Source organism: Dromiciops gliroides, chromosome 2 (genome assembly GCF_019393635.1).
Source record: "Dromiciops gliroides isolate mDroGli1 chromosome 2, mDroGli1.pri, whole genome shotgun sequence".
In the NCBI taxonomy this organism is placed as follows: Eukaryota; Metazoa; Chordata; class Mammalia; order Microbiotheria; family Microbiotheriidae; genus Dromiciops; species Dromiciops gliroides.
Window position 1 is genome coordinate 364,441 of NC_057862.1, and position 27,604 is coordinate 392,044.

The 27,604-nt window shown below is 58.6% G+C and overlaps 1 protein-coding gene across 1 annotated transcript; it reads left to right on the forward strand.

Moving 5' to 3' along the window:
- The first annotated feature begins 2,261 nt into the window (after nucleotides 1-2,261).
- On the forward strand, nucleotides 2,262-27,559 carry ADAM8 (ADAM metallopeptidase domain 8). Its single transcript, XM_043985644.1, has 24 exons — nucleotides 2,262-2,370; nucleotides 7,956-8,071; nucleotides 10,498-10,574; nucleotides 10,892-10,973; nucleotides 11,062-11,144; nucleotides 11,987-12,176; nucleotides 12,650-12,715; nucleotides 12,802-12,870; nucleotides 13,107-13,276; nucleotides 14,204-14,285; nucleotides 14,633-14,781; nucleotides 15,298-15,481; nucleotides 16,521-16,610; nucleotides 18,588-18,777; nucleotides 19,494-19,572; nucleotides 19,921-20,083; nucleotides 20,384-20,461; nucleotides 22,134-22,218; nucleotides 22,824-22,935; nucleotides 24,485-24,617; nucleotides 24,934-25,005; nucleotides 25,303-25,350; nucleotides 26,223-26,297; nucleotides 26,565-27,559. The coding sequence occupies exons 1-24, from the start codon at nucleotides 2,286-2,288 to the stop codon at nucleotides 26,610-26,612; spliced, it is 2,526 nt and encodes an 841-aa protein (XP_043841579.1). The 5' UTR covers nucleotides 2,262-2,285; the 3' UTR covers nucleotides 26,613-27,559.
- Nucleotides 27,560-27,604: the final 45 nt, after the last annotated feature.

Genomic DNA, 27,604 nt, shown 5'->3' on the forward strand with positions numbered 1-27,604 from the left:
AGTAAATGTTAAGTGTCTGAGGCCAGATTTGAACTCTTGTCCTCCTGAATCCAAGGCCAGTGCTCTGTCCAGTACTCCATCTAGCTGCCCTCTCATGGACTTTATGATCTTCTTGGGGACTCTCTCACACTTCTCTAGTCCCGAGGGAAGAAAGAGGACACATCAGGGATGTGATGCTTGAGAGGGGTGGTCACATGGGGACAGCTTGGAGCCAATGAGAGCAGTGGCTGCATTCACTTTCCCGGGGAGCCACCTGGGAGGCTGCACTAGGCTCAAGGGGTCCAACACTGCCCCTGCCCTAAGAGAGCTTAAGCTTCTCCTTGAGAGGGCCGAAAGTCTGCCCTGGAGAGCCTCAGGCATCTGTCCTGGCCCAGGCTAGGTGGCGTTCTTGTCCAGCACTGGGATGGAGGACCAGACAACAGCTTCCCAAATTTGTGTATGAACTGAGGCTCAAAGGGATAACGATCATGCTGCATGAGAGCACTGGGAATGGAAATCACCTCAGCAGTCTCTGGTAATGAGCAGAAATGCTTCAAATGGGTCGAGGCTCTCCTTGGTTAGGCAGTACCCTCCAGTGAGGCAGATTGCAGCCTACCCCTGACAGCCCATCCTGGGCCACCCGCATCAATGTCCTCACATGACAAGACTAGATTTAATCAGGATGTGATCCCAGTCGTGTTTTTCAAGCAAGATGAGGGAAGTCTGGCTGAATAGATTGCACTTCCTTTCATGAAGAAAATGATGAAATCTGAGTCAAAGCATTTGAGTTCAAACCCCAGCTCAGCCCTAAGGCTTGGTGGGCCTTGGCCAAGGCACCATCCATCAGTTTTCTATCTGTAAGAGAGCTGGATTCAATGACCTCTACAATGTCCCCCAGGTCCCAAGTGGTGGCTCCCCAAACTTGGGTCACTTTCTGCTCTATCGAGAGGTGGAATGTCCCGGTTGTGGGGGATTGTCCCACCGCCCTCAGCCTTGGTCAGCCCCCACCTGCAGCACTAGCACCCATGGGATGGAGGACACTGGGAGATGGGAGTTGATGGAGAGGGCCCAGAAGAGCTGGCTGATGACCAGGATGGTGAAAGACTAGGGATGGGGCCACCTTGGGGATATTTACCTGGGAGAGAAAGTGAAGGACTATGGAAGGGGAAGAGAGGAGAGAGTCGTCTTCTTGGAACATAAGGGAGGGGGCAGCTCCAGCTACCTAGATGTCTGAACAAGCCTCCTCCCCAAGAGGGCTGTCCCAGCATGGAGTGTACTCCCTACCAAGCAGAGAGCAGCTCTGTGGAAAAGGGGCTCCAGGGAAGACTCTTGGTTCAGATACAGGTTGGACACGTGGCTGCCCCTTCTTTTCCAGCTCGGCCTAACCCCTATCCAGGAGGCTGAGGCAAGAACGAGGACTTCCTGCTCTCTCTCCCCTGCCCCTGAAGAGGTGTCCGGGGTGAGACAGAAGCTTGGTGTCCAGGCTCTGTGCCAGCCTTGGTCCCCTCGGCTTAGGGCAGGAATTGAAGGGGGGAGGGAAAGGCCAGGCCTTAAAGGAGCCAGTGGATGGAGGTCCAAAGACAAGCGGACTTCGTCTCTCCGCTCATGGGCTCTCTCTGTTGCTGCCTCTTTGTTTCTGGCCGAGTCTGTTTTTGGGTCGATGTGTGTCTCTGCCTTCTCGCGGTAGGGCCGCCAGTGCCTGGGAGGCTCCACGTCCTCACCTCGGCCAAGTGGCTGCCCTCGAATCTCAGCTAAAATCCTACCTTCTCCATCCTTCTTAACGCTTTTACTCCCCTCTGTTATTTCCAATGTATCCCGCATAGAGTTTGTTTGTACGGATTGGCTAGTGGTCCCCCCGCCAGACATTGAGATCCCAAAGGGCAGAGACTAGCTAGGGTTGAAAGTCATCTCCAGGGACCCGACCTGAGCGCTGTGGGGCCACACCTTCCCGCCCCGCCCCTTCGGGGCGGGGCTGCACCTGGAGCCGCCCTCATTCGGCCTCGGGGGCTGGGCGAGGCGGGCCCCGGGCCCCGGGACTAAGTGGAGGTAACCTAGCCCGCCGGGAGAGAAGGGTGTGGAGGCGGGGCCTGCGCTGGGCTGGGAAGGAGGAGGCAGAAGAGGAAGAGGAGGTGGGGGGCGCTGCCCCCTCCCCTGCTGCTGCTCCTGCCCTGGAGCACAGGGTGAGGCGCCCACAGATTTGGGACTGCGGGCCGCCGCTCCGCGTGCGCTTCCCGTGCGCTCTCGGTGCGCTCCCGGTACGCTCCCTGTGCGCAGGAGCCGGGGCCCCGTCCGTCTGGGCCGCGACCATGTGCGGGCCCCGCCGCCACAACTGCCTTTTTGGCCTCGTCCTGGTCCTTGTCGTGAGCCCGTCGGACTCCCTGGGGCTCCCTGGTGAGTGGGGGTGGGGGGAGCGCAGGGTGCGGGGCTGGGGAACCTGGGGCGACGCAGCCTCACTTCGCATCCTTGGGCTGTTTACTTCGCCCCCTTCGCCCAGTCCCGGGATCGTTCCTCGGTCCTGGACTGGATGCAAGGGTCTGCGGGCTGGGTCCCTGAATCCTCAGGTTCCAGAGTTGCGTCCTAAGTCTGACGGGTACGAGGTTCGGGGGCTTATCCTGAGTTTGACCCCTGAGCTTTGGGTGAAGGGAAGTGAGTCAGGCGGCGGTGCCGAGTGCGCTCTGTCTGATCCTGTCACCCCCTCCTGTGGGTCGCAGTCTTTGGTATGCTAGTAGGGACCGAAGAGGGGCAGACGGAAGGACGGACGGACGGATGGACGGGTCGACGGACCGACGGACCCCCGCGGCAGCTCGGGTGTGTGTCAGGGTCTTCGATCTGTGTTAGGGTAGTTACGGGTCAGTGGGACTGTGAACTCCCCCAAGAGCCCTCCGTCCCGCCACCAGTTTAGCCCCTGAGCCCAAATGGCGGGGAATGAGAGAGTGCCTTGCCCTTTGCTGGCTCTTCTACAAGCATCCTCCTCTTTGGCTCGGACCTTACCCCAGGCCAATTCTTGGACTTCCCCAAAGATCGGGCCTGAGCGGGACCTCGGGACTAGTTAGTCCAAGCCCCCATTTTCCAGCGAGGAGGAGGTATAGGGGTTTCAGAGAGGGGAAGGTACCTTCCCAGTGTCACACGGCCCTCCTTCGGGACTGGAAATCGGGAGTCTGGACTGACAACCCGGGGCTTGGTCTTCCTGTCCTGATTGTAGGGGGACTACAGGGGACTGAGGATTCCGAATGGGGGGGGGGGGTATTCCGAGAACTTCAAAGTTGGGGCGGGGCTGCGGATTTCGAAAGGGGATTGTCCCGACCCACTGAGTAGCCCATAACCTCGGGGTGAGGATTGGGGAGGGGTGATTCCCCTATCTGCTGTGACTAATCTGGTGAATCATCCGGTCCCCGGCGGTGTGAGGGACTGGGAGCCTGGGGGAGGGGCTAACCTAAGTGACTAGGCAGCAGGATTTGGGGGAAGAGCCCCAGGGCGTGGACCCTTTAAGAGCCAGGAGCCCCTGCCTCCCTTCAGGAGTCTCCCCTCCCCCCCCCCTCCCGTCCTCAGCCCACACCAGTCTGGGGAAGGACTGAGCCCAAACCCCCAGAGATTCTGTTGTCGGCTCCCTACTGACCTTTCACACCTGGTCCTGGGATTGTGCCCTTCCCTGGGATCCAAAACTTCCTTTAGACTCAGCTCTGGGCATATGCAGCAGCCTAGGGCCTTGGGCCCACCAGGGGCTGTGTGACTTTGGCCAAGTCACGTCCCTGGCAAGTGGGCCTCCTAAGCCAGGCCCTGGGTATATCTGAGGATGAGAATGGGAGAGGATGATGAGTGTCTAGGGCATTTTGAGTTCGTTTTTATTATTATTGATAGGTGGGGGAGGGGGCTTCTGCCCGCCCAGGGTATTCAGAAAACCTTGGGGAATGGGGGTCCTGCTGCTGCCTGGAAAGTCCCCGTGTTTCTCCAACTGTTGACGAGGGCTTGGCGGGGCCGGGGGTCTAGGAAAAGCTACAAATGGATAGAATGGGCTCGCCGCACCCGGAGAAGGCAGGTCTGTGATTCAGCCCCTGAGGTTCCTCTTTTGGCTCTGGGCTAGTGGGTGTGGGGGGAGGAGCTGGGTGGGTGTTGAGTGGTAGAGCAGTTGGCCCCGCCCACCTTCCCTGTCCTGCCCTGCAGTGCGGCTGGGGCAGGAGGGCAATTCTACCTCTTTCCCTTCAGCCAAAGCAGAGGGTTTTTGGTCAGGGTTCGAGCAGCTGTGGTCAGCTGACTGACTGTTCCATTTCCCCGCTGTCCCTGTTGCTGTAACATATGCCCTGGGGGCAGCAATCACCAGACACAGAATAGATAAGTGATTCCCGTCTGCAAGGGTTAGAGCCCTGGCCCACCTCAGGCCTCCCCACTGCCCTGCCCTGCTCTTCCCACTTTGCAGATACAGTTTCTGCTTCATGAGCTGTGAGCTCTAACCCTGAAGGGCAGGGGCACTGTTTCCCTTTCCCTGTTTCCCCAGCCCTTCACTCTGGTGCTTGGCACATGTGTCTTGCTGGCCTGAGACTTAGGTAAATGGGGCACTATTAGCCCCGGGCTACAGGTGAGTAAACTGAGGTTCAGTACATTAGAAAGACTCCTGTGCTCAAAGCTCAGAAACTTGGGCTCCAGTTCCAGAACAGCTGAGTGTGACTTTGGCAGAGTCCCTTGCCCCCTAACCACTCCTGCCTCTTACTCTCCTGTAAAACAAAGGGGTCATTTAAGTCCTGAGTTCAAGTGGTGGTCAGAGGGGAGGGAGGAATTGGGGGGAGGGACAGAGACAGAGAGACAGGGAGGGAGATTGACAGAGAGACAGTGACAGAAAAAGGAACAGAGACAGTGACACGGAGAGACTATGACAGAGAGAAAATGACCAAAAAAGGCCAAGTCTCAGTTCCTTCTTCCACTCAGGTTCTAGGATTTTAGCTCTGGAAGGGCTGTCATGGTTATCCTGTATTGGTCATCCCGGTCAGCCATCCCATTTTACATGTAGGGAAACTGAGGCCAGAGAGTCATGGTGAAGTTAAGAGGTTGAGAATCTAGCCCCAGGGGTGAGTCCTCCCCTGCCCTTCCATCCTAGGCTTCTTGTGGCTCTGCATTTATTAAGTGGCTACTGGCTTCCAGGCACTGTGCTAAGCACTGAATGGACACACTGATGGGGAGTCACACCCCTGGGGGCCCATAGTCCAGATATTCTTCTTCCCATTTCACAACTGAGGAAGTTTAAGGCCCAGGAAAAATGACAGGCTGTCACACTAGTAAAGGACCTCAGAGGTCCTTTATCTAGCCCAGCCTGTACCTGCCAACAAGCCCCATTCAGCCTTGGCTTGCAGACCTCCTGCACAGGGAGCTCACTACCTCACCTCCTTAGTTCACAGCCCCTGCAGATTGCTCCAGGTCTGCTCTCTGGGGTGCTTTCCCGAAGGACAGACACAAAGCCCTTCTCTTTCCCACTGATCAGTGCCCTCAGCTGGTACTCCTAGGTAACGGGTCAGATGAAGTCCTTTGCCATCCCAGTGCCCTGCTCTTGATGTTCAGGCTTACCTGGCGACCTGCCCACCTGGCCAGAACCAGGGCTGAGACTCAGAGCCAGCTCTCTCAACCCCCAGCCCACCAGCCCTGGCCCAGCATGGCCTTGCCTTGGGACCTTGGGCACGTCTCTCACCCTAGAGGCATCCTGGGCCTGTTCTGGGCCAGTCTTGGGCCTTGGGTTGGACTGCAGCATGGGCCTGGTGGACTCAAACCCATCTCCTCCCTACAGAAAACTCCAGGTTCCAGGTTGGCCTCTTTTGGGAAGCTTCCTGGCCAGTTACCCCTCCCTCCTCATCTCTCTCAGGGAAGCTGGGACGGCCACATGATCGTCCATCCATCCATCCATCCATCCATTCACGGGCATTTCCTGGGGACCTGTAATGCTGTACCCTCACAGTGTTAGGAGGGGGGATGCAGCCTTCTGTCTGGCCCTCTGTGAGCTTACAGCTTGTGGCAGGCAGTGGGTGTTCAGAGAAGTACAAACTATAGGCCCAGATGGGGCTGGAAAGAGGGGTGGTGGGAGCAGGCATCAGGACAGGCTTCCTGTGGGAGGCCCTTGGACCAGGAGGCCAGAAGTGGTGGGGGCAGTGTCAGGAGAGAAGGAGGGGACTGGAGCCCTGAGGGGAAGCTCACATCACAGTGAGGGAGGTGAGACTGACAAAAGTTGCTCAGAGATGAGAGCTCACAGGCTGCCCAGGTGCCTCTGGGTGGAGGCCCGGCTGACTCTGAGTCTGGGGCCCCCGACGAAAGAGAAGCTAAAAAGAGGGAGGCTTGAGGGGAGATGGCTCGGTCTCCCCATTGTGGCCAGGCCAGATGGGAGGAACAGCACATCCCGATCTCGAGGTCCACAAAGGATCACCAGCAAACACTTGGGGTCCTCCTGGCCTCCTCCCTTATGCCCCCAGGACCTGCTTTTCCCTCCCATGAGAGGCCTGGAAACCTCCCTGCCCAGGAAAGGAATGTGGCCCTGCAGGAAGGGGGGAGGTGCCAGGGAGGTGTCCCGGTGTCCCTGAAACTCCCTGGCACTGGGCCAAGGCAGGAGTTGGCCTTGCTTGCAAGGGGTCTGGTAGGAGCTTCCGGCAGTGGGCTTGCTTGTTTGGACAAGTAGAGGGCCCAGTGAATAGAGAACAGTACCAGGAATCAGGAAGACCCAAGTTCAAATCTGGCCTCAGACACTCCCTGTGTGATACTGGGCAAGTCACTTCACCCTGTTTGCCTCAGTTTCCTCATCTGTAAAATGGACTGGAAAAGGAAATGGCCGAGCCCTTCAGTGTCTCTGCCGAGAGACCCCCCGATGAGGTCAAGACTGAAATGACTGAGCAGTGATAACAAATCTGAGATGATGGTGAACGTGAGTGTGTGTGTGTGTGTGTGTGTGTGTGTGTGTGTGTGTGTCTGGGCAGGCGGGCACAGATACGGGCGAGTTTCACTGAGCCCTGGCCCAAGGGCATGGAAGGCACTCAGCTGAAGGTCAGTGGTTAGGCTCTGGGCAGCACCAGCCCTGGAGATGCCCTTTTCCTCGTAGGGCTGCTGGGCCCCCCATAGAGTCATTCCTGTCAGAGTCTTCCTCCCCGCCTTGGCATCTGGTTTCCAAAGGGGAACCTCGGGCACAGAGGGAAGCATTGGTCAGCAAAGGTTGTGGGGCAAGTGGAGTGTTGGCCTCTCTACTCTGGGCCCGCTCAGCCTCTGGTGGCTGAGGCTGGCACCTGAGGGAGAGACAGTTTGAGCTGTAACTTCCAGTCATGATGGCCACCTCCTCTTCCTTCTTCTCTTTCCCCTGCTCTTTCTCCTCTTCCTCTTCCTCTTCCTCCCCCTCTTCCTCTTCCTCCTCCTCTTCCTCTTCCTCCTCTTCCTCCTTTTTCTTCCTCCTCCTCCTCTTCCTCCTTCTCTTCCTTTTCCTCCTCTTCTTCTTCTTCCTCCTCTTCTTTCTCCTCCTCTTCCTCTTCCTCCTTCTCTTTCTCTTCTTCCTCTTCCTCCTCTTCTTCCTCCTCTTCCTCTTCCTCCTCTTCTTCCTCTTCTTCTTCCTCCTCTTCCTCTTCCTCCTCTTCTTTCTCTTCCTCCTCCTCCTCTTCCTCTTCTTCTTCTTCCTCCTCTTCTTTCTCCTCTTCTTCCTCCTCTTCCTCTCCTTCCTTCTTCTCCTCCCCCCTTCTTTGGCTGCTTGGTGACAGGGGAAGGCACCTAAAGATGGGGATGCTGATGACCTTTGATAGACTGCCCCTTGACGTTGGAAGATGGGGGTGGATGCTGGGACTGGAGGGGCAACATGTAAGAGGGTACTGGAACCCTGTGGGCCACCTCTGCTGCTCCTGCCTTGAGCTTTGGTCCCCACAAAGCAGACTGGGAAAATGCCAGCCATAGGTGACACTCTTGCTCTTGGCCAGCCACTTCTTCCCCCTCCTCACTCAGCATTTTAACCCTCTGCCTCTTCTCTCCAGGACTCTCTGCCCATCTGCCTCTAGTTGACCCCTTGCCCCATGCGGAGCAGTATGAAATTGTATATCCATTGAGGGTGCCCATCCCCAGGGCCCGGAGAGACCTTTCCTCAGCTCCGGTAAGTGTCTGCCTCACCCAGCACCGAGCCTCCCAGGCCTGTCTGGAGAGGAGCCCCTTGGACGCACAGCTGGGAACAGTGGCCCTGGGATCCTGCCCTGAGCGAGAGATGCTCAGTTCCCTCTGCCGCCGAGCCCTGGGTCTGCTGTGGGTCTGCCTTGTTCAGGGGAGACCTGGGGGCTTTCCACCTGCTGCTCTAATTCTGAGCTCCACTGGGAGTCTGGGAGGCAGCTGGGTTAAAAATCTGTCTTAGCCACTAAAATTGGCAACATTTTCTGCACTTGGATGGGCGGACCGGTGTCGGGGCTGGCCAGTTTTCTCTCCCTGGGACTCAGGGCTCCTGGGCTCAGGCCCTCTCCAGCCCCCTCCTCCTTCCTTTACTGTGCCCTGCCTCAGGAAAAGATTGTGCAAGTGTGGCAGAGGGCTTTCTCCGGCAAGGACTGGGGCGGGAAAGCGGAACTCTGCCCCATCTCTACCTTGTCCCCATTCACACCAGCAAATGGGCACAGCCAGCAATTATTTGTTTGTTTGTTTGTTTTTTGTGAGGAAATTGGGGTTAAGTGAAGAAGAAGAAGAGGAAGAGGAGGGTCACACAGTTCAGTGTCAAGTGTCTGACGTCGGATTTGAACTCAGGTCCTCCTGAATCCAGGGCTGGTGCTCTATCTACTGCGCCACCGAGCTACCCCTAGCCAGCAATTGTTAAACTCTTGCTGTTCAGGGTACTCCGCTGGCCCCTGGGGGAGCTAGTCCGGCCCAGTGTCATTGTGATAGTGAGGTCAGGCACTATCTTTTACTTCAATCCCTAAAAGTCTGATAGGATGAGACACTGACAGGGGACCAAGGATGCCTCTGTCCACCTCCCAACCTCCTTCAGTGCCCAAATCCTTAAGATGGTAGCCCTGACCATGGCCCCTCGGGCCCCTCCCCAGGATCCCTCATGGTCCTCACCCATGAGCTGCTCTCCTCCTGGCATCGGCCCCTCCTTGAAGCTGCCGCAGGGGGACAATGTTTATGAGGGGCGGTCCTGCTTACCTGGGACCCCCTCCTCTTTCTTTTGCTCTTTCTGCTCCAGAGTGGGTATTCTCCACAGCCCTTCTCATCCTCCACTCTCTCCCTTGGAAGTCTCCTCCCTGCTGGGACTTAACCTGTCTACACTGGGGATACCCAGCCTCCACCTGTGATCCAACCCCAGGTTTGGGGCCCTGAGGATCCAGGTGTCTGGCCGAGAAAAGACCCTTCCCTTTCTCCCCTCAGTCTCTCTTCTCTCTGGCCTGCGGCCTAAGTGCCTGCGGCTGGTGCTCACTCACTGGGGAAGGATGGGGATCTCCTGGGGTGGTTTTTGGTTTGTTTTCCTGATCTCACAACTTCCCCCTTTTAGTATTTTCAAAAGGGCAGGGCTCAGTTGAGGCAACAGTCTCAAGCCAGACTCCAGGCTTGCCTTTAGAGCGAAAAGTTCGGTCTCCTGCCTCTGAAACAACTCTGAGCCCGTTTTCTCCCAGCCAGTGATTTCCGGCTCCTGGGGCTGAGATGAGCCGTCTCATTGGAGCCTTTGGCTGAGAGCTAGAGGGTCCCAAGTGACCGGGCCGGAGTTGGCATGAGCCAGGAGGCCCCGGGCGAACAGATGTTGGGTGCTCTGAGCAGCCCCCTTGCTGCTGGCCTGTCACTGGAGTGATCCCCCCAGTCACTGTCCTGGCCACTTTATAGAATCCTACTTGTGGTGACCACTGGGTGCTTCAGAGGCCCTTGGATCTGTAGGATGCTGTGGGATCCAAAGGTCAACCCCCAGGGCCTGGTTTGGACGCCTCTCTCTGGGCCTCAGTTTTGTAATCTGTTTGCACTAAAATGGAGGGCTAGGTGACCATCACGGTGCCTTCCAGCACCAGCTCTGTGTTCCAGAGGTGCATACCAAAAGTGTGGAGGACCAGCCATTGTCAGGGTGCCCATGTGAGCTATATTTGTAGACCAGTGTGATAGTGTGGAGAGTGTGGGCCTGGCAACTCCCCGGGTGCCACCCCCTAGTTCTAGCTCTGCCCTTAGGCCTTGGCCATCTTCCTTTGCTTAGGGCTAGGGAGTGTCATAATGCACAGAGTCCTGGGACTGGAGTCAGGAAGACCTGAGTTCAAATTTGACCTCAGACACTTACCAGCTGTGTGACCCTGTTTGCCTTAGTTTCCTCATCTGTAAAATGAGCTGTAGTGATGGTCAGCAGTGACCAAATTCTTGGCCGGGAGACATGCTAGGCTCTTGTGGGCTCAGTGATCTTGAGAATGGGCAGGTGAGCCTGAGGCTGGATCTGCACCTAGACCCCCAGGCTCTCGCCAGGCAGTGCAGCCCCTCCCCATCTTTGCCTGGGCCCCACATAAGGGATGCTTGGCACGCTTGTCCTTAGCAAAAGTCAATTTTGTCGGGTGTGACCCTTCCGTTCAGACACTGTATCCAGAAAACCTCCACTATGTCCTGGGTATGGAAGGAAGCAACTTCACCCTGCACCTGCGCAGGAACAGGTGAGCACAGAGACCCCAAGGAGACGCTGTGGTGTCCATCACCAGACCCACGGCTCCGTCCAGCTCTCTCGGGCTCCATCCTGGAGGAGGGCTTTTGTGGGAGGGATGCATGGGAGGTAGGGGCCCCAGCACCCCCATCCACTATCCCCGGATGGAATCATGGGCCCCCAGTCTCCAGGCGAGCTCACCTGTCTGGCACGGGAGAGGGAATCGTCATCAATCTTGGGGCTGGCCCAGCGAGGCTCTGGAGAAAGAAGGGTGGGGGACAAGAAGAGGCAGGTGCCCTGGAAGGAGGTCAGCAGGCCACTGTCTTGCAGGGACTTGATGGGAGCCAGCTACACAGAGACCTATACCTTGGCCAATGGCACCGAGGTGACCGAGAAGCCTGATGACGCGGAGGTAGGGAGGTAGCACAAAGGGGAACAAGTGGGGCTCCTGGTGCTGGGCCATGGGGTCCCCGTGACCCTCTGTCCCTCTCCTCCTGCAGGCCCAGGACCACTGCTTCTACCAAGGCCACGTTGAGGGACACCAGGACTCGGCAGCAAGTATCAGCGCCTGCCAAGGGATCAGGTAGGTGCCTCAGGACGGCCCCTGCCGCCCATGAGCCCACCCCCATGGGAGTGGCTTCGAGGTTTGCTGTGCCTTTTTCCTCACAGTGCCCCAGGGAGTTAAGGAGTGGAAAGGTTACCATGCCCATTCTGCAGATGACAACACTAAGGCTCAGGACAGGAAGTACAGGAGCTGGGCCCCTGAGGCTGGCCATAGTCCAGTCTAGCCTGCTTTCTCAAAGTGTCCATGGTCCCATACCCGAGGGCATTCTGAATAAAATGGTAAAATTTAAGCCAGGTCTTCCAGGAGCATAGACTTCCAAGGGCCCACGCCTGACACCCGCCACATCCCTCTGTCTCGTCCCTGCTGCCCGTGGCCTCTTGGGGGCCAGTCTTTGTCACCTCCCACCCCTCACATCTCTAGCGGGTAGAACGGTGCAGTGGGAGCCACACTCTACAGGGAGTTGGATGATACAGTCCCAGTCTCGTGTGGCCAGGGGGACACAGGGCTCCCCTTGGGGATCTGGCCCTTGGGAGTCCCACTGGGGACCCCTGCTGGCCTCCTTGGGCTCCCGGGGCCTTTCCTAACTCATCCTCTGGGGGCAGCCCTGCCTTCCCAAGTCCCCCAAAGCACACGGGCTGACATCACAGCCCCTCCATCCACATATGGGCTGCCAGCCTTGGGGAAGGTCAGCCTTGGGGCCCACTGGGACCAAGAGCAGGACACAAGGACCTGGCCACAAGCACCTGGGCTGCTTCTGCCAAGGCCTAAGGGGAAGGCTGTGGAAGGAGTCTGCCAGCCTCAGGCCGGTGCCCCTGGGCAGGCTCTTGGTCAGGCAACAGATGGCCCACCTGTGCTTGCAGGGGATTCTTCCGGATGGGCTCGGCTGTCCATCTCATCGAGCCCCTGGAGGCCCATGGGCACGAGGGCAGACACGCCATCTACAGAGCAGAGCATCTCATTCAGAAGCTAGTGACGTGTGGGGTCAGCAACACCACCCTGGAGGAAGACCTGGAGCCCAGGATGGCAGCCGCCCAAAAACCTCGACACTGGGTGAGGACCTGGGGGTGTATCCCAGGGTCACCGGAAGGATTAACCAGGGGACGGGCCCCCCCCGACCAGGAACCTTTGGGGGGGAGGTGGCATCAGGCCTGGTGTCTGCAGAATGTCTACTCTGCACTAAGGGCATTTCCAAGGCTAACTGTTGGCCACAGGCTGGGCATGCCAAGAGGGGCAGAGCCTTGGGAGGATCCCAGATCCAGCCTCGGAAAGCAGTGAGCGGAGCCTGCCTAACCGCCCCCCCCCACCCCCGTTCCCCCCCACCCCCCGCTCCCAATTTGACACAGGATGGCCAAGGACTGTCCGGTGTCGGGGTGTCGGGGCAGGGAGGGTGGAAGGACTGGGCCCCAGTAGCCCTGAGGCTCCTCTTGGGGAAGGGAAGGCAAGGGAGAGGCTGGCCCCAGGGCTGCAGTGGAGTCAGGCCTCCGTCCCCTGAGCCACCCAGCGGCTCTTTGTTTCTCCTTCAGAAATCGGGGGCTGTCTCAAAGAACACGCGCTACGTGGAGCTCTTTGTGGTTGTGGATCATGCTGAGGTGAGAGGCGGGACGGGACCCCAGCCTCCCCTGGGCCAGGGCCTGGGGGAGATGCTCACAGAGGGGGCGGCTCTTTCCTTTCCCAGTACCTGATGTTTAAGAGCCGCGAGGACATTCGGAGTCGCGTGAAAGAGATCGTGAATCATGTGGACAAGGTGAGCTCTTTGTGGGGAGGGCCTCCTCGGCCCCCCCAGCCCTCCCCCTGCCCCTCTCCCTCTTCCCTGTGGGAGGCCAGGAAAGCCCCTGGCTGGCCAGAGTGGCTTGGGGGTCGTGGGGTGGGGGTACTCCCAGGCTCCCCGCGCCCCTCGGTCCAGGCTGCTTCGCTGTGTGGCTTGCCCCCGTGTGAGAAGGGGTCCATCAGGTCAGACCCAGCATGGTCCCTGCCTTACAGCTCTATCAGGAGCTCAATTTCCGCGTGGTCCTCATTGGCCTTGAGATATGGGATCGTGGGGACAAGGCCCAGATCAGCAGCAACCCCGAATCCACACTGGACAACTTCCTCAGGTGGCGCAGCCGGGAGCTCGTCCCCCGAAAGAAGCACGACAACGCCCAGCTGATCACGTAAGTGCGCATGCTGAGGCGCCGCAGAGCCAGGGATGGTGTGTCCCCTGAGACACTGCTTGAGTGGCTGAAGGAAATGAAGGGTCCATGGCCAGAGAAAGGTGTTTGCCCAGGGGACTCCAGACTTTCTAGCTCCATGACCGGGTCAGAAGGCAATAGGGAGCCACTGGCATTTCTAGGGCAAGAGAGGGCTGCTTGGATAGCCTGATGAGGGGACACACTGAAGGCAGGAGACCCAGCAGGAGTATGTACAAGAGCCCCGTGGAGGTGATGAGAACCAGGCAGGGGGTAGGTGAGGGGGAGCTTGGGCAGGGAGAATCCATTAGACTTGGCAGCTGATTGGGTTGGAGGGAAGAGCGGGATGTGAGAAGCCATGCACCCAGGTGCCAGGAGAAGGATGGTGAAAGAGAAGAGAGGGGCATGAGAGGACTCTGTTTCCCTACTTGTAAAAGCCACCACCAGGCTGACAGCACCCATAGTACGTGACCCAAGTCTTGGTGCTGGAGACTGGTGTGAGGGGGCATCCTCCAGGTCTGGGAGGGTGGCAGCACCTGCCTGGCTTCCCGGGCGTGAGGTCTGTGCTGGTCATCCCAAGGACCGGGGCTTCTGACGACAGAGGCCAGCGTGGCCCACGGGAAGGGCTCTGGGGCAGGGGGCGTTGGGGTGGCTCAGCCTCAAGGGAAAGAACATTTAGATGGTGACAGGAAGTGGAGTGGAGGGCACCCCAGGAGGGAGGAAAAGCCTGGGCAAAGGCAAAGAGGTAACTGGACCACAGCGTGTCACAGGGCAGAGGACCCCAGATGTAACTGGGGGAGACTGCGAAGCTTAGATCTTACCTCCCCTGCCCCGGCAGAGGACTTTGGGCTTGGGTGCAGCTGGTGTCCTGGGCACTGGGTTCCTGGGGTTCACTAATAACTTCTCTCTTAGGGGTGTGGATTTTGAAAAAACAACGGTAGGGCTGGCCCGAGTGGCCTCCATGTGTTCTGAGAGCTCCGGGGCTGTGAACCAGGTGAGCAGGTGTGAAGGCCCTGGGCCCAGGGCCTGGAACTGGGCTCCTGAGTGGCAAGGCTGGGAACCATGATTCCGGAGCCCCGGGCCTGGAGCCGCTGGTGAGCAGATGCTGCGGGGTCCACACCCTGCAGCCTCCCAGCAGGACCCGTGGTCCCCTTGACTGTGTGGGCTTTGTTGTTTTCTCAAGCCTTTGGGGAGGGGGGGGCGGCAGAGCATTCTCATAGATCCCTGTGACTTCGGTCCCTGGCGCAGGGGCGGGGGCGGGTGCCCTGGCTCATCCCTTGCCCGTCCCACTGGCCTGCAGTGAATAGATGAGCAGCCTGGGCTCTTCTCTCCCCTCCGCAGGACCACCATGTCAATCCCATTGGGGTGGCGTCAACCATCGCTCACGAGATGGGTCACAACCTCGGCATGGACCATGATGAGAACATCCCCGGCTGCTACTGTCATGAGCACAAGCAGAAGGGGGGGTGCATCATGGCAGCCAGCCTCAGGTAGGGTGAGCTACCCACCATGGGGGTGTCTGGAGGCGGCGGTGGCCGAGCCCCGCCGGCACGCACTGAGGGTCGGGCCCCTCGTAGGCCAGTGGGGTCTGAGCCCCATCCTCGCCTCCCCTGCGGGTGGGCACCGTGCCATCTTTTCTGAAGGAAAGGGTGTGGGAAGGGTTGGAATGGATAGTGAGCTTGTCTCCCCTCTGCCAGCCCTACTCCTACCCAGGCCCTAGAACCCTGCCCCCTCAGCCTCAGTGCCCAGAAAGGGTCTCGCCACATCTTTGCCGCTTTCCCTTTCCTCATTCAGTAACTGAAGTGGGTTTTCATAGACTTGTGAAAAGCTTGTTTCCTGGAGTCCTGAGCTCCGGACCCCTCCTCTGGGCCCCAGGTCCATCATGGCTGGCCCCAGGATGGGGCTCTGGGGCCTGGTTTCTCCTTCCCCCCCACCCCCTGCCCCCCCGTGTGTGAGCTCCATGACCCCTTCGGAGCATCACCCCAGCACTCTCTCCTCTCCGGCAGCTCTGTCTTCCCCAAAGTATTCAGCACCTGCAGCAAGAGCAACCTGGAGAACTTTGTGGGAAGCAATGTCTTCCAAGCGAGCTGCCTAACCAACCTTCCAAATCTGGAGGAGATCTATGGAGGGCCCAGATGTGGAAACCGATTTGTGGAGCGAGGGGAGGAGTGTGACTGTGGCCTCCCAGAGGTGTGTGGGCACACGGAGGGGGCCCAGCAGGGCCGGGTGTGAAGCCACCCCCATGTGCGGGGCACAGCTGTGGGCTCCTTCCTGGCAAATCAGAGCAATGCTGTCCTCTCCTCCGCTCCTCTCCCTACTCTCCCAGGGCTCACCTGTGCTACTCATCCCTGGCCCCTGTGACCTTCTGGAGCAGTTGATAGCCTGGGTTGGGGAAGTGAGGCACAGGTCCTTGCAGCACTGACTTGTCTTGTTAATGAGCTGACAGCTGCCAGGCAGGGAGGGTCAGTGAGGGCTCGAAGCTCTCCCTACCTGGCCCTCTCCCAGTCACTCCGGGGAGCATTGATCTCCTGGGCCTCAGTGCTGGTCAGGGAGGCACTTTTGGGTTATCTCAAAGGGGATGAGCTTGCCTCAAGAGCTGCCTCCCCTGGGCCTTCAGAGCCTGGCACTGGGGTCTTGCCAGCCTCCAGGCACTGAGCTAACCTGCCCCCTGAGCAGAGTGGGGGCACCGGGAGCTCCTCAACAGAACAGGGGCACACTCCCTTTAGAAGGAAGCTGGCTACAGACCAGCCCCAGTTCTCCTGTCTGGGGCTGCCTCCCATGCAGTGTTAGGGCCAGTTCTATTGTCTTCCAGCTGATTCCTGGCCTGGGCTTGGCCTCAGCCAGTGGAGGTTTGTGTCAGAAGGGTGTTGGGGACTGACACAGAGGTGCTCCTGGACCCCAGTGGGTTTCACCAAGGCCAGCCAGCTTGGGATGGGCCGTGTAGGAGGGAAAAAGAGACAGAATTTTAAGTAGGGCTTTGCTCCTCTTCAAAGATGAGCAGCAGCACATGGCCTCGGAGGGGTCATTTCTGGCAGGATCCTGATAGACTTCCAGGAAGTCCTGGTCTGGAGGCACAGAAAGCTGCTGGAGGCCCATGGGGCCCTGTGGCCCCATGGCTGGGCAGGATCACCATGAGCCACAGCCCTACCCCGGCTCCTGGGACACCATGAGCTTCCCCCCACCCTCCCCCAGCTACTGGCACTCACAGCTGGCTGTCTCCCCTTTGTAGGAGTGCACAAACCGCTGCTGTAACGCCACGACATGCAGGCTGGTCACGGGAGCCATGTGTGCTCATGGAGAATGTTGTCATGAGTGTCAGGTGAGGAGGCTGCCCTGGGGAAGAAGCGTGGGAGCCCCTCAGCATCCAGAGGCTTTTCATGGAGGGCAGAGAATGAAGCACCTAGTGTGTGCCAGGCTCCTCCTCCCCTCAGGGGGCTGGGGACAAGGGACCGACCACACTTTATCTGGTGTGGCCAAAGGCCCTTCTGCAAGATTCATCCTGCTTGGCCCTGGTTCTTCCTTCTAGTCTCTGGGTCTGTCCTGGCCAAAGCACACTGATTGTGCTGGGCCTGGATGGTCCTCTGGAGTGTGGTAAAAGTTATTTGGCCCTCACAGGAGACAGTGCCTCCTCAACCTCTCAACCTTTCCTTCCTGAGAGCCCCTCATCTGTCCTGGGCCGCCCTGTCTTGCAGACTTTTAGTCCATGGAATAATGAATCCCTGGCTTTTCTCCGAGCCCCTTGAAATCTGTGCCTCCCTGGCTTTCTTCTCTTCCTCCCTCTCTTCCTCCCTCCTCTGTCTGACTAAGTGAGGGGCAGTGGGCTCTTCAAGCCCCAGTGTCACTTCTGCTTTCTCTCCATTGACCTCTTCAAAGGGTTTTCACCTCCAGGGGAAATAGCTCCCTGGACTCCTCTTTGGGGCAGCAATGACTCCCTGGCCCCACCAGACTCAGCCCGGCCTCCTCTTTGGTCCATCCTGCTTCTCTGGAGTGAGATCTGCATCCAGGACCAGGGGCCAGGCCTGACTTTGACTGTGTCTGGGAGTGTCCGCATCTTCCTTCCTACTTTGTTAGGGGGATGTTTGACGGCCCAGCCATCCTTTGTGAGGGCCACTGTGTTTCTACCATTTCAGCCATGGCGTAAAAATGGGACCCCCTTGCCACAGGCAGGGGTCTGAGTGGGGAGAGAAGGGGGCAAGAAATGGAGAGGAGAAGAGGGGCGGGGGGGGGGGGGGGCTGGCAGCCATGGGAGCTCAGGGGTGAGGAAGAGGGCAGAGGCCAGGATAACTCAGATGTTCCACACCTGGGGCTCAGTGGGGCCCAAAGAAGATCCAAAGGTCAAGGAGGATGAGAGGGAAGAAAGGGGCCTTGGACCTCCCTGAGAGCTGAGTCAGGAGTCAGTCAGTGAACGTGTGTGCGCGCGTGCACGCCAGGCTCTGCTGAGCACTTCAGACTATGTGCCATTAGCTACATAGGAGGAGATGGCTGGAGGGCCAGGGGAACATGGACCACAGGCCAGGGGGCCAGATTCAGGAGAGTGACTGGGCCTAAGGAGGTGGAGGCAGGAGCAGGCCCCTCTGAGCTCTGGAGCAGCCTCCGCATGGAGGGGTGTTTGGTACTGGGGCAGGGTCTCCAGGAGGGACACACCAAGCTCCTTTTGGACCAGGGGAAAGGTGCTTCCCACCCAGCTGTGGGAAGTTTTGGGGAGCCTGGAGGAGCCTTCCTGTGGGGACGTGGCACTTCGGGTGACCGAGCTCCTGCCGGGGGCCCAGAGGGTGGGGGGTGGGGAGTCCTGGGAGCCTGCTGGGAGACAGATCCCTGGTTTGACCAATGACTCAGAGTCTGAGCCCAGTCGTTCGGACCGGCTGTGCAGGACGTGGGCTGGCTGGACCCTCTAGTTTTGGTGCCCGGGACAGCACTGCCCTCCTCTGCTTTCCAGCAGAAGAGGCAGGGTGAGTCAGCGATGAGTGGGGCAGTTCTGGGGGAAACAGGAGCAGGAAGGCCCCAAGAGCCTAAGTGGAAGGGCCGTGCCGTGCAGGGAAGACAACTGCCTCTGAGCCTAATGGAGGAAGGTGGGCACCAAGGGAGGTCAAGGAGCAGGGGGGAGAAGAGAAGGTTTGGAATCTCTGCTGGGGAAGCCAGTCAGGGGCATGGCACCAAGGGTGGGGTACCTGGGCCACCCTCTTCCTGGCCCCAGAAGGAGTGTCCAGCTGTCGGGTGAGTGCCCAGGAGAGCCAGACCTTCTGGAGAGAGACCGAGAGGAAGAGATGTGGCTCTGACGTATTTGGCATCGATGCAGGTGGTGCCCGCCGGGCAGATCTGCCGTGAGGTGCAGGACACGTGTGACCTGCCTGAATATTGTGATGGCCGGCGGGGAGAGTGTCCCGAGAATGTCTTCCAAGAAAATGGCACTCCCTGTGAGGATGGCTACTGTTACAATGGAGTCTGCCCAACCTACCAGAGGCAGTGCCAGGCCCTCTGGGGCGAGGGTGAGCTGGGGGGTGTGGGTGGGCATCTCATGGAGGGGGGATGTCTGAGGGTGTGGGGAGGTCTGGGATGGATGGGGGGCACAGGGGGTCTGGGCTGGATGGGGGGGGCACAGGGGTTCTGGGCTGGATGGGGGAGTATAGCCCTCCCAGCTTCTCCCTGCACCTGCAGAGGGAACATCTACCTTATCTGAGACTCAGACTCAGTTTGGGCAAGGCTTTCATGAGAGGCAGGGGCTCCTTGTCTCCCATGAGAAGGGACACACCCCAGAAGTCCATGGCCTAGAGTTGCCCAGAGATGTCAGCCCAGGAGACTGGACACTCTCAAGCATGGAATTCTGGACTGGAAAAGGAAAGGGAAGTGGCCTGGTGGGGCCTGTGCAGACCAGGGCACTCTCATAGAGAAGCACCTTGTGCTCGGCCCCAGCGGGCAGAAGAGTGTCCAGAGTGATAGTGATGGGAGCCATGCGTGTCAGGCAGGGCAGCTTGCCTGCTGATGAGCAGGGGGCAGGGCAAGGTGGAGCAGTCGCTGCCCGGCGCCTGACGCTCAGTCTGGGGAGGGTTCTGCCCTCGCTCTGAGACGTCGTCGCTCCTCAGCCCCTTGTGCTCCCCTTGTATGCATGAAGAAATGGCACTAAACTCTCCGGGTTTGTGGTCCCCTTCCCCCCCCCCCCCCCCGGGTCTGCCCGGAGCTTAGTCCTCTCTCTCTCCCCTGGCAGGTGCTTCCGTGGCCTCTGACAAGTGCTTCCAGCTCAATGTACAGGCCCCCTGCTCAGCCTCCACACCATCTCGATGGAGGTGAGTCTGGAGCCCACTCCCTGGCTACCCTTGGTTTGGAGGGTTGCCCTGGAGCATCAGGCCAGGGTGAGTCCCCAAGGTCAGCCAGGAGTGGGGAGCTGAGCTCTGTGCCGGTGGCTTAGTTGTCAGTGACTGGTGAGGCAGGGAAGGGGAGGTGATCACGGCCCTCCTTGAATGGTCAGTCTGGGGGGCATGAGGCAGCCAAATCCAAGTCTGAGGCCTGAGTCCAGTGCTGCACTGTCTGGGGGGGGTTGGTGGGGGGGGGTCAGCTTCTTGGATTCCCTTGGGCTGAGCTGATGGAGAGGTCTGAGGAGCCCACCTGCTGAGTGAAGTACTCTCTCCCAGCAGCTCCAACAAGTGTGGGGTCCTGCACTGTTCTGGGGGAACCGTCACCCACAGGGCCTACTGCATGATCAGCCTGGGGGCTGCACAATGTATCATGGCGACCAAGGGGAAAGATGGGGAGCCTTTTGAGACAGTGGCCACCGGGACCAAGTGCGGCAAGGGGATGGTGAGCAAGGTCGGGGCTTCAGGGAGAAGCCATTTCCCTATCACAACACATGAGCCCTGTGAGGAGTGTGTGCATGCATATGCATGTGTGCATGTGTGCTGTGTGGTGAATGTGTACTGTGTGCATGTGCGTGTGCACACGTGCAGTGGAGGCACGGTGAGTGGGACAGGGAGGAGATCTTTGTGGGTCTTAGGTAGAAATCTGGGCTATAGCCGCGCTGTCTGTCCAGCGGTGGGCAGTGGCTTGTGAAGGGCATGGGGCCATGGCTCCCCTAGACCTCTCCCCCTCATCTTCTCCTAGGTTTGCTACAACGGGCGTTGTCAGGACCTCAGCGTCTATGGGGCCAAGAACTGCTCTAGTCAGTGCAATGGTCACGGGGTGAGTTCAGGCTACTTGGGGGTGGGGAGTAGGTGGAGGTGGATGACCCTCATGGGACTTTTCTCTCTGGTTTCCCAGGGCTTCCCCCATCAGGGTCCTCTTCAGTCACTACTCCCTCCCGGGTCTTGCTCATGCCTGGGGTCCCCTCCTCTTGCTCCCCCTCCCCCAAGTGGCCTTTCCCCTCTATTCCCTCAGGGAATTGCTCTTTTCTTATTCATTTGAATCAGTTCCGTGTGTAACTTGGAAGGGAGATGTTGATCAGAGATTTTTCTCCAGTTAAACATTTCTCTCTTTTTAAAAAAATCTTAAAAGTATTTTATGGGGCAGCTAGGTGGTGCAGTAGATAGAGCACCGGCCCTGGAGTCAGGAGGACCTGAGTTCAAATCCGGGCTCAGACACTTAACACTTACTAGCTGTGTGACCCTGGGCAAGTCACTTAACCCCAATTGCCTCACTAAAAAAAAAAGTATTTTATTATTTCCTGTTACATGTAAAGATAGTGTTCAACATTCATTTTTATAAGATTTTGAGTTCCAAATTTTTCTTCCTTCCTCCCTTTCCCTTGCCCTTCCTGAGACAGAAAGCAATCTGATACAGGTTATATATATAACTATTTCTGCATCATGAGTCATGTTGTGGAAGAAGAGTCAGAACAAAAGGGGGAAAACCCCCAAAAAGAAAAAACGTAGAAACAGTCTGGTTCAGTCTGCATCCAGATTCCACAGTTCTTTTCTCTGGAGATGGAGCATTTTCCATCATGAGTCCTTTGGCATTGTCTTGGATCATTGTATGGCTGAGAAGAGCCAAGTCTATGCCAGTTTAATCATTTCTCTTTGAAGCTTGGCCTTGGTCGTTAACTTTGTGGAATCAATATTTTCCATTTACTCTTCTGGGATCCTCTGGGTCCCTCCTTTGCTCACAGACTCTACTTTCCACAAAGATGAACTCTGAACTTTCTCCCTAAACCCTCCCCACCTTCCACCTTCCCTACTACCTCCTGCAGAGGGCACCATCCTTCTCCCAGTCCTTTGCTGGACTCCTCATCTCTCTCAGCCCCAGATCCAATGGGCTGCCGAGGCATGTTGAGGTCATCTCTGTAGCATCTCTCAAATACATCCCCTTCTGTCCTCACGCCCCTGTCCTGGTGCAGCCCCTCCTCACCTCATACCTGGGCATGGTGATCCCTGCTGCTGGGGAGGGGTGTCTCCTCACTGCACCTCTATCACCCCCTCCTCCAAAAACTCCAGGGGTAAATCATGTTCAAAGCCCTTTATGAGCTCCCCACCCCTTCTTTTGCCCTGGCTTCCTCTGAGCCTAAACTGAAATCCCTCTTTCCATGGAAGCCTTTCCTAGGCCCTCAATTCTCCCACCTTCCTCTGTTCATTCATCCCTATTTGTCCAGGATGGGGCTTGCTCACTGCTTGACTCTCCCCTTAGATTAGGAGCTTCTTGAAGGCAGGTACTGCCTTTGGATCTCCAGTGCTCAGCATGCAGTAGGCACTTAATAAATGCCTATTAACTGACAGATCCCAGTGGGCAGGGCCCAGAGCCAAAGGCTGGTGTTTGTACAATTTAGTTCTAAGAATGTGCCATCTTGGCGATGCTTGCTGCTCTGTGCATGGAGGCCTTGGCCCTGCTTGCACCCCCTCATGCTTGGCTAATGCCCTTGCAGGTTTGCAACCACAAGAGGGAATGCCACTGTGAGCCAGGCTGGGCTCCGCCATCCTGCCAGCAGGAAGTGTCTTGTGTGACCTCAGGTAGATATGACACGGCCTACCCAGCACGCTATACTGTGCCACAGACATGGGAGCAGGGAGCCAAGCTCCGGACAGCCAGATGTAGGGGGTGAAAATGGGCAGGCCCCTGCTCCACATGCCCCCTGGCCAGTCAACGGTGGTGGTCCCATCTTGTTCAAGCGCTTGCTCACTCTCTCTCTCTCCCCTTTGCCTTCCTCCGTCTCCCCTGGACAGGCTGTTGTCTTTCATGGGCCCCAAGTACCTTGCTGGGCCACACCTGTTTCAGTGAGAACACCCCTCCCCCGCCCAGCCTGTCACTGGTGTCATATAGATAGCAGGCAGGGGGTCCGTGAGGGGATACCCACATTCTGGGCCCAGTGGGGAGGGAGAGCCAGAGAGCAGAATAGGGATGCTGAGCCAGCCTCACCCGGGTGGGGCCAAGGCAATGAAACCACAGAGCCCCAAAAGGTAGAGCACAGGGATCCCCAGTGTTAGGCAGGGAGGGCTTGGTGCCCACAAGTCCTCAGGCTGCCTGGGCAGGCCTGGCTCAAGCCTCTTGGGGGCCAGCCCCCGGGTCTGGACACTCAGGGGCTGTGGTCTGTAAATGCTCCCTTGTGCTCCCCCAGGGGCCCGAGGGATGCTGGCAGCCGTGCTGGTGACGCTGGCTGTGCTCGCCCTGCTGATCATTGGAGCCTTTGTCCTCTACAAGCGTCGAATGCTGCCCCGCTTCCAGAAGAGGTGAGGCCTGGCCGGGCACCAGGATGGTGATACTTGCTCGCCGCCCCGGCCCAAGGGGTTTGACTGCCGGGAGGAGGAATGTTCCCTGGGTCTGTCTGCCCTGAAAGTGGGCCTGAGGATGGGCCATGTGGGGACAGGCGGGGAAGTCTGGTGTCAGGCTGGAAGTCAGGTTGGCAGCTGCATTGAGGTTGGCCTTGTAACCCTCAGCTAAGGGGAGGGGGAGTGGTCACATCCCCATTTTTCTGAGAAGGAAAGTGATCAGAGTGGGTGAGTGACTTGGTTTTGGTCCCAGAAACACGATTTGACCTCGGGTTGCCCATCCCGCTCCCTCCCCACACAAGAGCCCCCTCCCCACACAAAAGGCCCCTCTCCCAGCTACTCCCTCCCCACACAAGAGCCCCCTCCCCAGCTGCTCCCTCCCCTCACAAGAGCCCCCTCCCCAGCTGCTCCCTCCCCACACAAGAGGCCCCTCTCCCACACAAGAACCCCTCCCCAGCTGCTCCCTCCCCACACAAGAGCCCCCTCCCCACACAAGAGGCCCCTCTCCCAGCTGCTCCCTCCCCACACAAGAGCTCCCTCCCCACACAAGAGCCCCCTCCCCACACAAAAGGCCCCTCTCCCAGCTGCTCCCTCCCCACACAAGAGCCCCCTCCCTACACAAAAGGCCCCTCTCCCAACTACTCCCTCCACACACAAGAGCCCCCTCCCCAGCTGCTCCCTCCCCACACAAGAGCCCCCTCCCCACACAAGAGCACCCTCCCCATACAAGAGGCCCCTCTCCCACACAAGAACCCCTCCCCAGCTGCTCCCTCCCCACACAAGAGCCCCCTCCCCACACAAGAGGCCCCTCTCCCACACAAGAGCCCTCTCCCCAGCTGCTCCCTCCCCACACAAGAGCCACCTCCCCACACAAGAGGCCCCTCTCCCAGCTGCTCACCTCACCTGTTCTCAATAATGGGGGTTCAGATTGAGCCCAAGACACCACGATTTTCACCCAGGAGTAGCCTGGGGATTCCAGCTCTGTACCCTTGGCCCAGGGGGGGGGGAGGGGCAGCCCCAGGACCACCCCCCCACACACACACCTTCCAAGAGGGGCCTGTGCTTTATGGCAGCTGTGTCTCTGGATACACACTAAAAGCAGACAAGCGTCAGTCACTGTTTTAGGTCAGGGATGCTCCTGAATGCCTGGTAATCCCCAGGAATGTGGTGGGTGACCCGGGACAAGTCATGTCTCATGACTAAATCAGTGCCAGCTTCCTTCTAGCACCGGCTCTGGTTCTGAGGGCCCTAGCTGGAGGGGCATGTTGGCAGTGACTGGTCAGGGTGGTCTGGCTCCTGTGTGTGTGCACATGTCTGTGTGTGTCTGCATGTGTCTGTGCACATGCACACGTCTGTGTGTCTGTACTTGTGTCTGTGCACATGTGAGGGGAGGATGCCTGAGCTCAGAGCCATGGGGCTGCCACACACCCCCTCCTTCCCAGCTACCCCCACTCCCAAGTGCAATCAAGCCCTCCACTCACCCCCAGTTTTCAACCTTTGCCTCCCTCAGGAAAATTGGGACAGAAGCCCCTTCTGGCCTCTCAAACCCCATGTTCCAAGAAGGTGGCGGCTGTAGGGCCCCTGCACCGGCATCTGCTGCCCCTGCTGTCCAGCACCCTAAACCCCGCTCTGCCCCACCTACAGTGAGTACAGTGTGGGGCGAGGGGGCACCCCAGGAGTGGCTGTCCTTGCAGGGGTCCCGGCAGAGAGCCCCAGGAGCCATTGTGAGGGTCTGGGCCAGGGTGGGCCTCTGCATGCCTTCCCTCCCTCTTCTCCAAGGGCCGGGGCCCCTGACCCAGTGCAGGGGTGGCTGGGACACTGAGCTCCCTCCCGGGGGAGAAATCGTCCAAACCCAGCACGATCACCCCAGCACCCCAAGCACAGAGCAGCTGAACTTTCCAGGGGCCTGCTGGGAGTTGGAGCAGCCCCCTTCTGACTATGGCCTCGGTTTCTCCACAGCCTCCTGCAGCAGGCGGACCCCAGACAGCCTTCAGAGTGCCTGTGTACACCAGGCAGGCCCCTCCTCAGGAGGTGAGTCATGGCCTGGCAGCTGCACCTTCTGATGGGGGCTGGGGTGTGGAAGGGGCTGGGGTCAGAGCCTTGTGTGATTCGCTGGGAAAGAGTGATCATCTGGTGATACCTGGGACCCCAAGGGTGAAGGGACTTGGTTTGCTGCAGGGCCTTCGCTGGGGGCCTTCTTGAGCCACCAGCACCTTCCTCAGTAGCGCTCAGTCCCAAAGGGCAGCAGCTAAAGTGCCACGGGCTAAGCTGGCCCTGGCCTGCACAGCCGCTCAGTCCTGTCCTGTCTGCTCCTCCTCTCTCCCACAGACCAAGCCCCCACCGCCCAGCAAGCCCCTGCCCGAGCTGAAGCCTAAGGTGAGGAGGCCGTCGCTTGGTGAACACCACTGGGGTCAAGGAGAGCGCTGCCTTGAGGGAGGCTCCCAGGCTGTGTCCAGTGCTCGGTGACGGCAGGCTGGGAGGAGCAGACACCAGCCTGGGGCCTCCCACCAAGGACAGCCGCCCCCTGCTCTCTGCCCGTGAACTGGGTGCACTGGGTCTGGCACAGCCGCCCCCTGCTCTCTGCCCGTGAACTGGGCATGCTAGGCCTGGCACAGCCGCCCCCTGCTTTCTGCTCATGAACTGGGCATGCTGGGCCTGGCGCAGAGGCCCCCTGCCTACCTTGGCTCTTCCAGGGCTCAAGGCTGATGTGGTTCACCCTTCTCAGCTTATGTCTTCTTTCCCACCCACACTTCCTGTCTTCCTGCTGGGGGTCTGGCCTCCTCTTTCTCTCTGCTCTGCCTTGAAGGGAGGATGGAGTTTGGGGCAGCCTGCCCTGGAGCTCCTCTGAGCCCCCCATTTGGTTTGTCTGATGCCTCTGGCTAGCTTGTTCTATTGCTGTGTCCACCTGCCGTAAGTCAACAGGCCTGTCTCCGTTTCAAAAGGCACACAATTCCCTAGTATGATTGTCTCCTCCTCGGGCCTTGCTGAGCTTGGGGTCCTGGGCTCTGTGTGAGGGAGCAGGCCAGCAAGCAGGGCCAAGCCTGGGAAATGTGGCAAGAATGTGTGTGACTAGAGGGCAGCTAGATGGCACAGTGGATAAAGCACTGGCCCTGGATTCAGGAGGACCTGAGTTCAAATCCAGCCTCAGACACTTGACACTTACTAGCTGTGTGACCCTGGGCAAGTCACTTAACTCTCATTGCCCCCCCCAAAAATAAAAATGTGTGTGACCTAACTGTGCCTTTCAGGTGGTCAAGCCAACTTCTGGTCCTCCACCACCACCACCTGTGAAGCCTCCAGCTATGACTGCCCTGAAGCCCCAGGTAAGATGCCCCAGCAGAGGCCAGGCAGCTGGAGGATACTCTTTGTGCTTAGGGAGTCCCCTGGGGTGACAGGTGCACCCCATTCCTGTGGCGGCCCTTATAAATCGGGGGTTCCCTCTGCCGAGGCCTTTTATCTTGGGAAGGTGAAAGCCTACTTTGAACCTGTCCGTGGGGCCTAATATTGGGGTGCCAGTCATCCGTTTGTGGGGGAGGAGGCCGTCTCTGGGGAACACACTGTTCAAGAGACCCCCCCTTTCTTTCTCTAAGGGAGCAGGTCCCAAGGTGGCTCTGATGCCACCAGTCCAGCGCAGGTGACCGGAAACGTGGGCCCTGAGGCTGGAGACTTGGGGTGAAGGAATCAGCTCCTTGCTTTGACGGTGCCCCATCCTGGCAGGCTGGGACCATGCCGGATGGGGCACTCAGTTGTTTGCAACGCAGGGGGAGGGAGGATGTGGGATGACCTCAGCGGCTGTCTTACCCCCCAGCCCCCCAACCCTCGAATATCCCCCAGGCCTGGGGCTGGCCTGTCTGAGAGCCAAGGCCGGCAGGTCCCCCGGCATCTTTGGGGCTCACTGCATGACTGGGTAATGCTGCCCAGTGCCTGCTCGGGGACAGTGGGTCCCTGCAGCCTCGGTGGGCAGTCCAGACCACGGCATGCTGCCTGATCCACGACCCGCACGCTTCCTCCCCATCCAAAGGCCCTTGCTCTTTCTGTGTGGGATGGACATAGCTCAGGGACGGTGGCTTCGCTCTGCTCATTTCAAGCTGTCCCCAAAAGGCTGCAGCAGTTTTCCATCCTCCCTGTCTGTGGGGCATCCAGGGACAATTCAATGTCTCCTCAAGGCCCCTGTGAACAATGCTCCAGCTGGCCCCTCCCCAGGCCTGGCTGTCATGGGATCACACCCACTTTAGTTTGAATCTAGTTTGGTGAGCCGCATGATCCAAGGCAGCAGCTTCTCTGGGCCCCCCAACATGCTCCGGCACAAGGGCTAGGGACCTCTGGGCCCCCCAACATGCTCATCTCAGGTTTGGGGACAACTGCGGATGCTGCTCCAGTAAGATAATTAGTCTTCACTGCTGAAAATGCTGCATTTAATCATGAAATGATTGGATGAGAGACTCGGGGATAAAGTGGCAACGCTGTGAAGATTTTTAGAACAGTAAAGCCCCACCCTAATCTTTACCTGACGGTTGTTCTAGGCGCTGTGGAGGCTGGAGCTTGGCATTTGGAGACGATTTACATGTTGTGTAAAAAATAAAATCCTTGCAAGGCCCTTGTGCCCGGGGGCTTCCTCATTCTGGCTTCC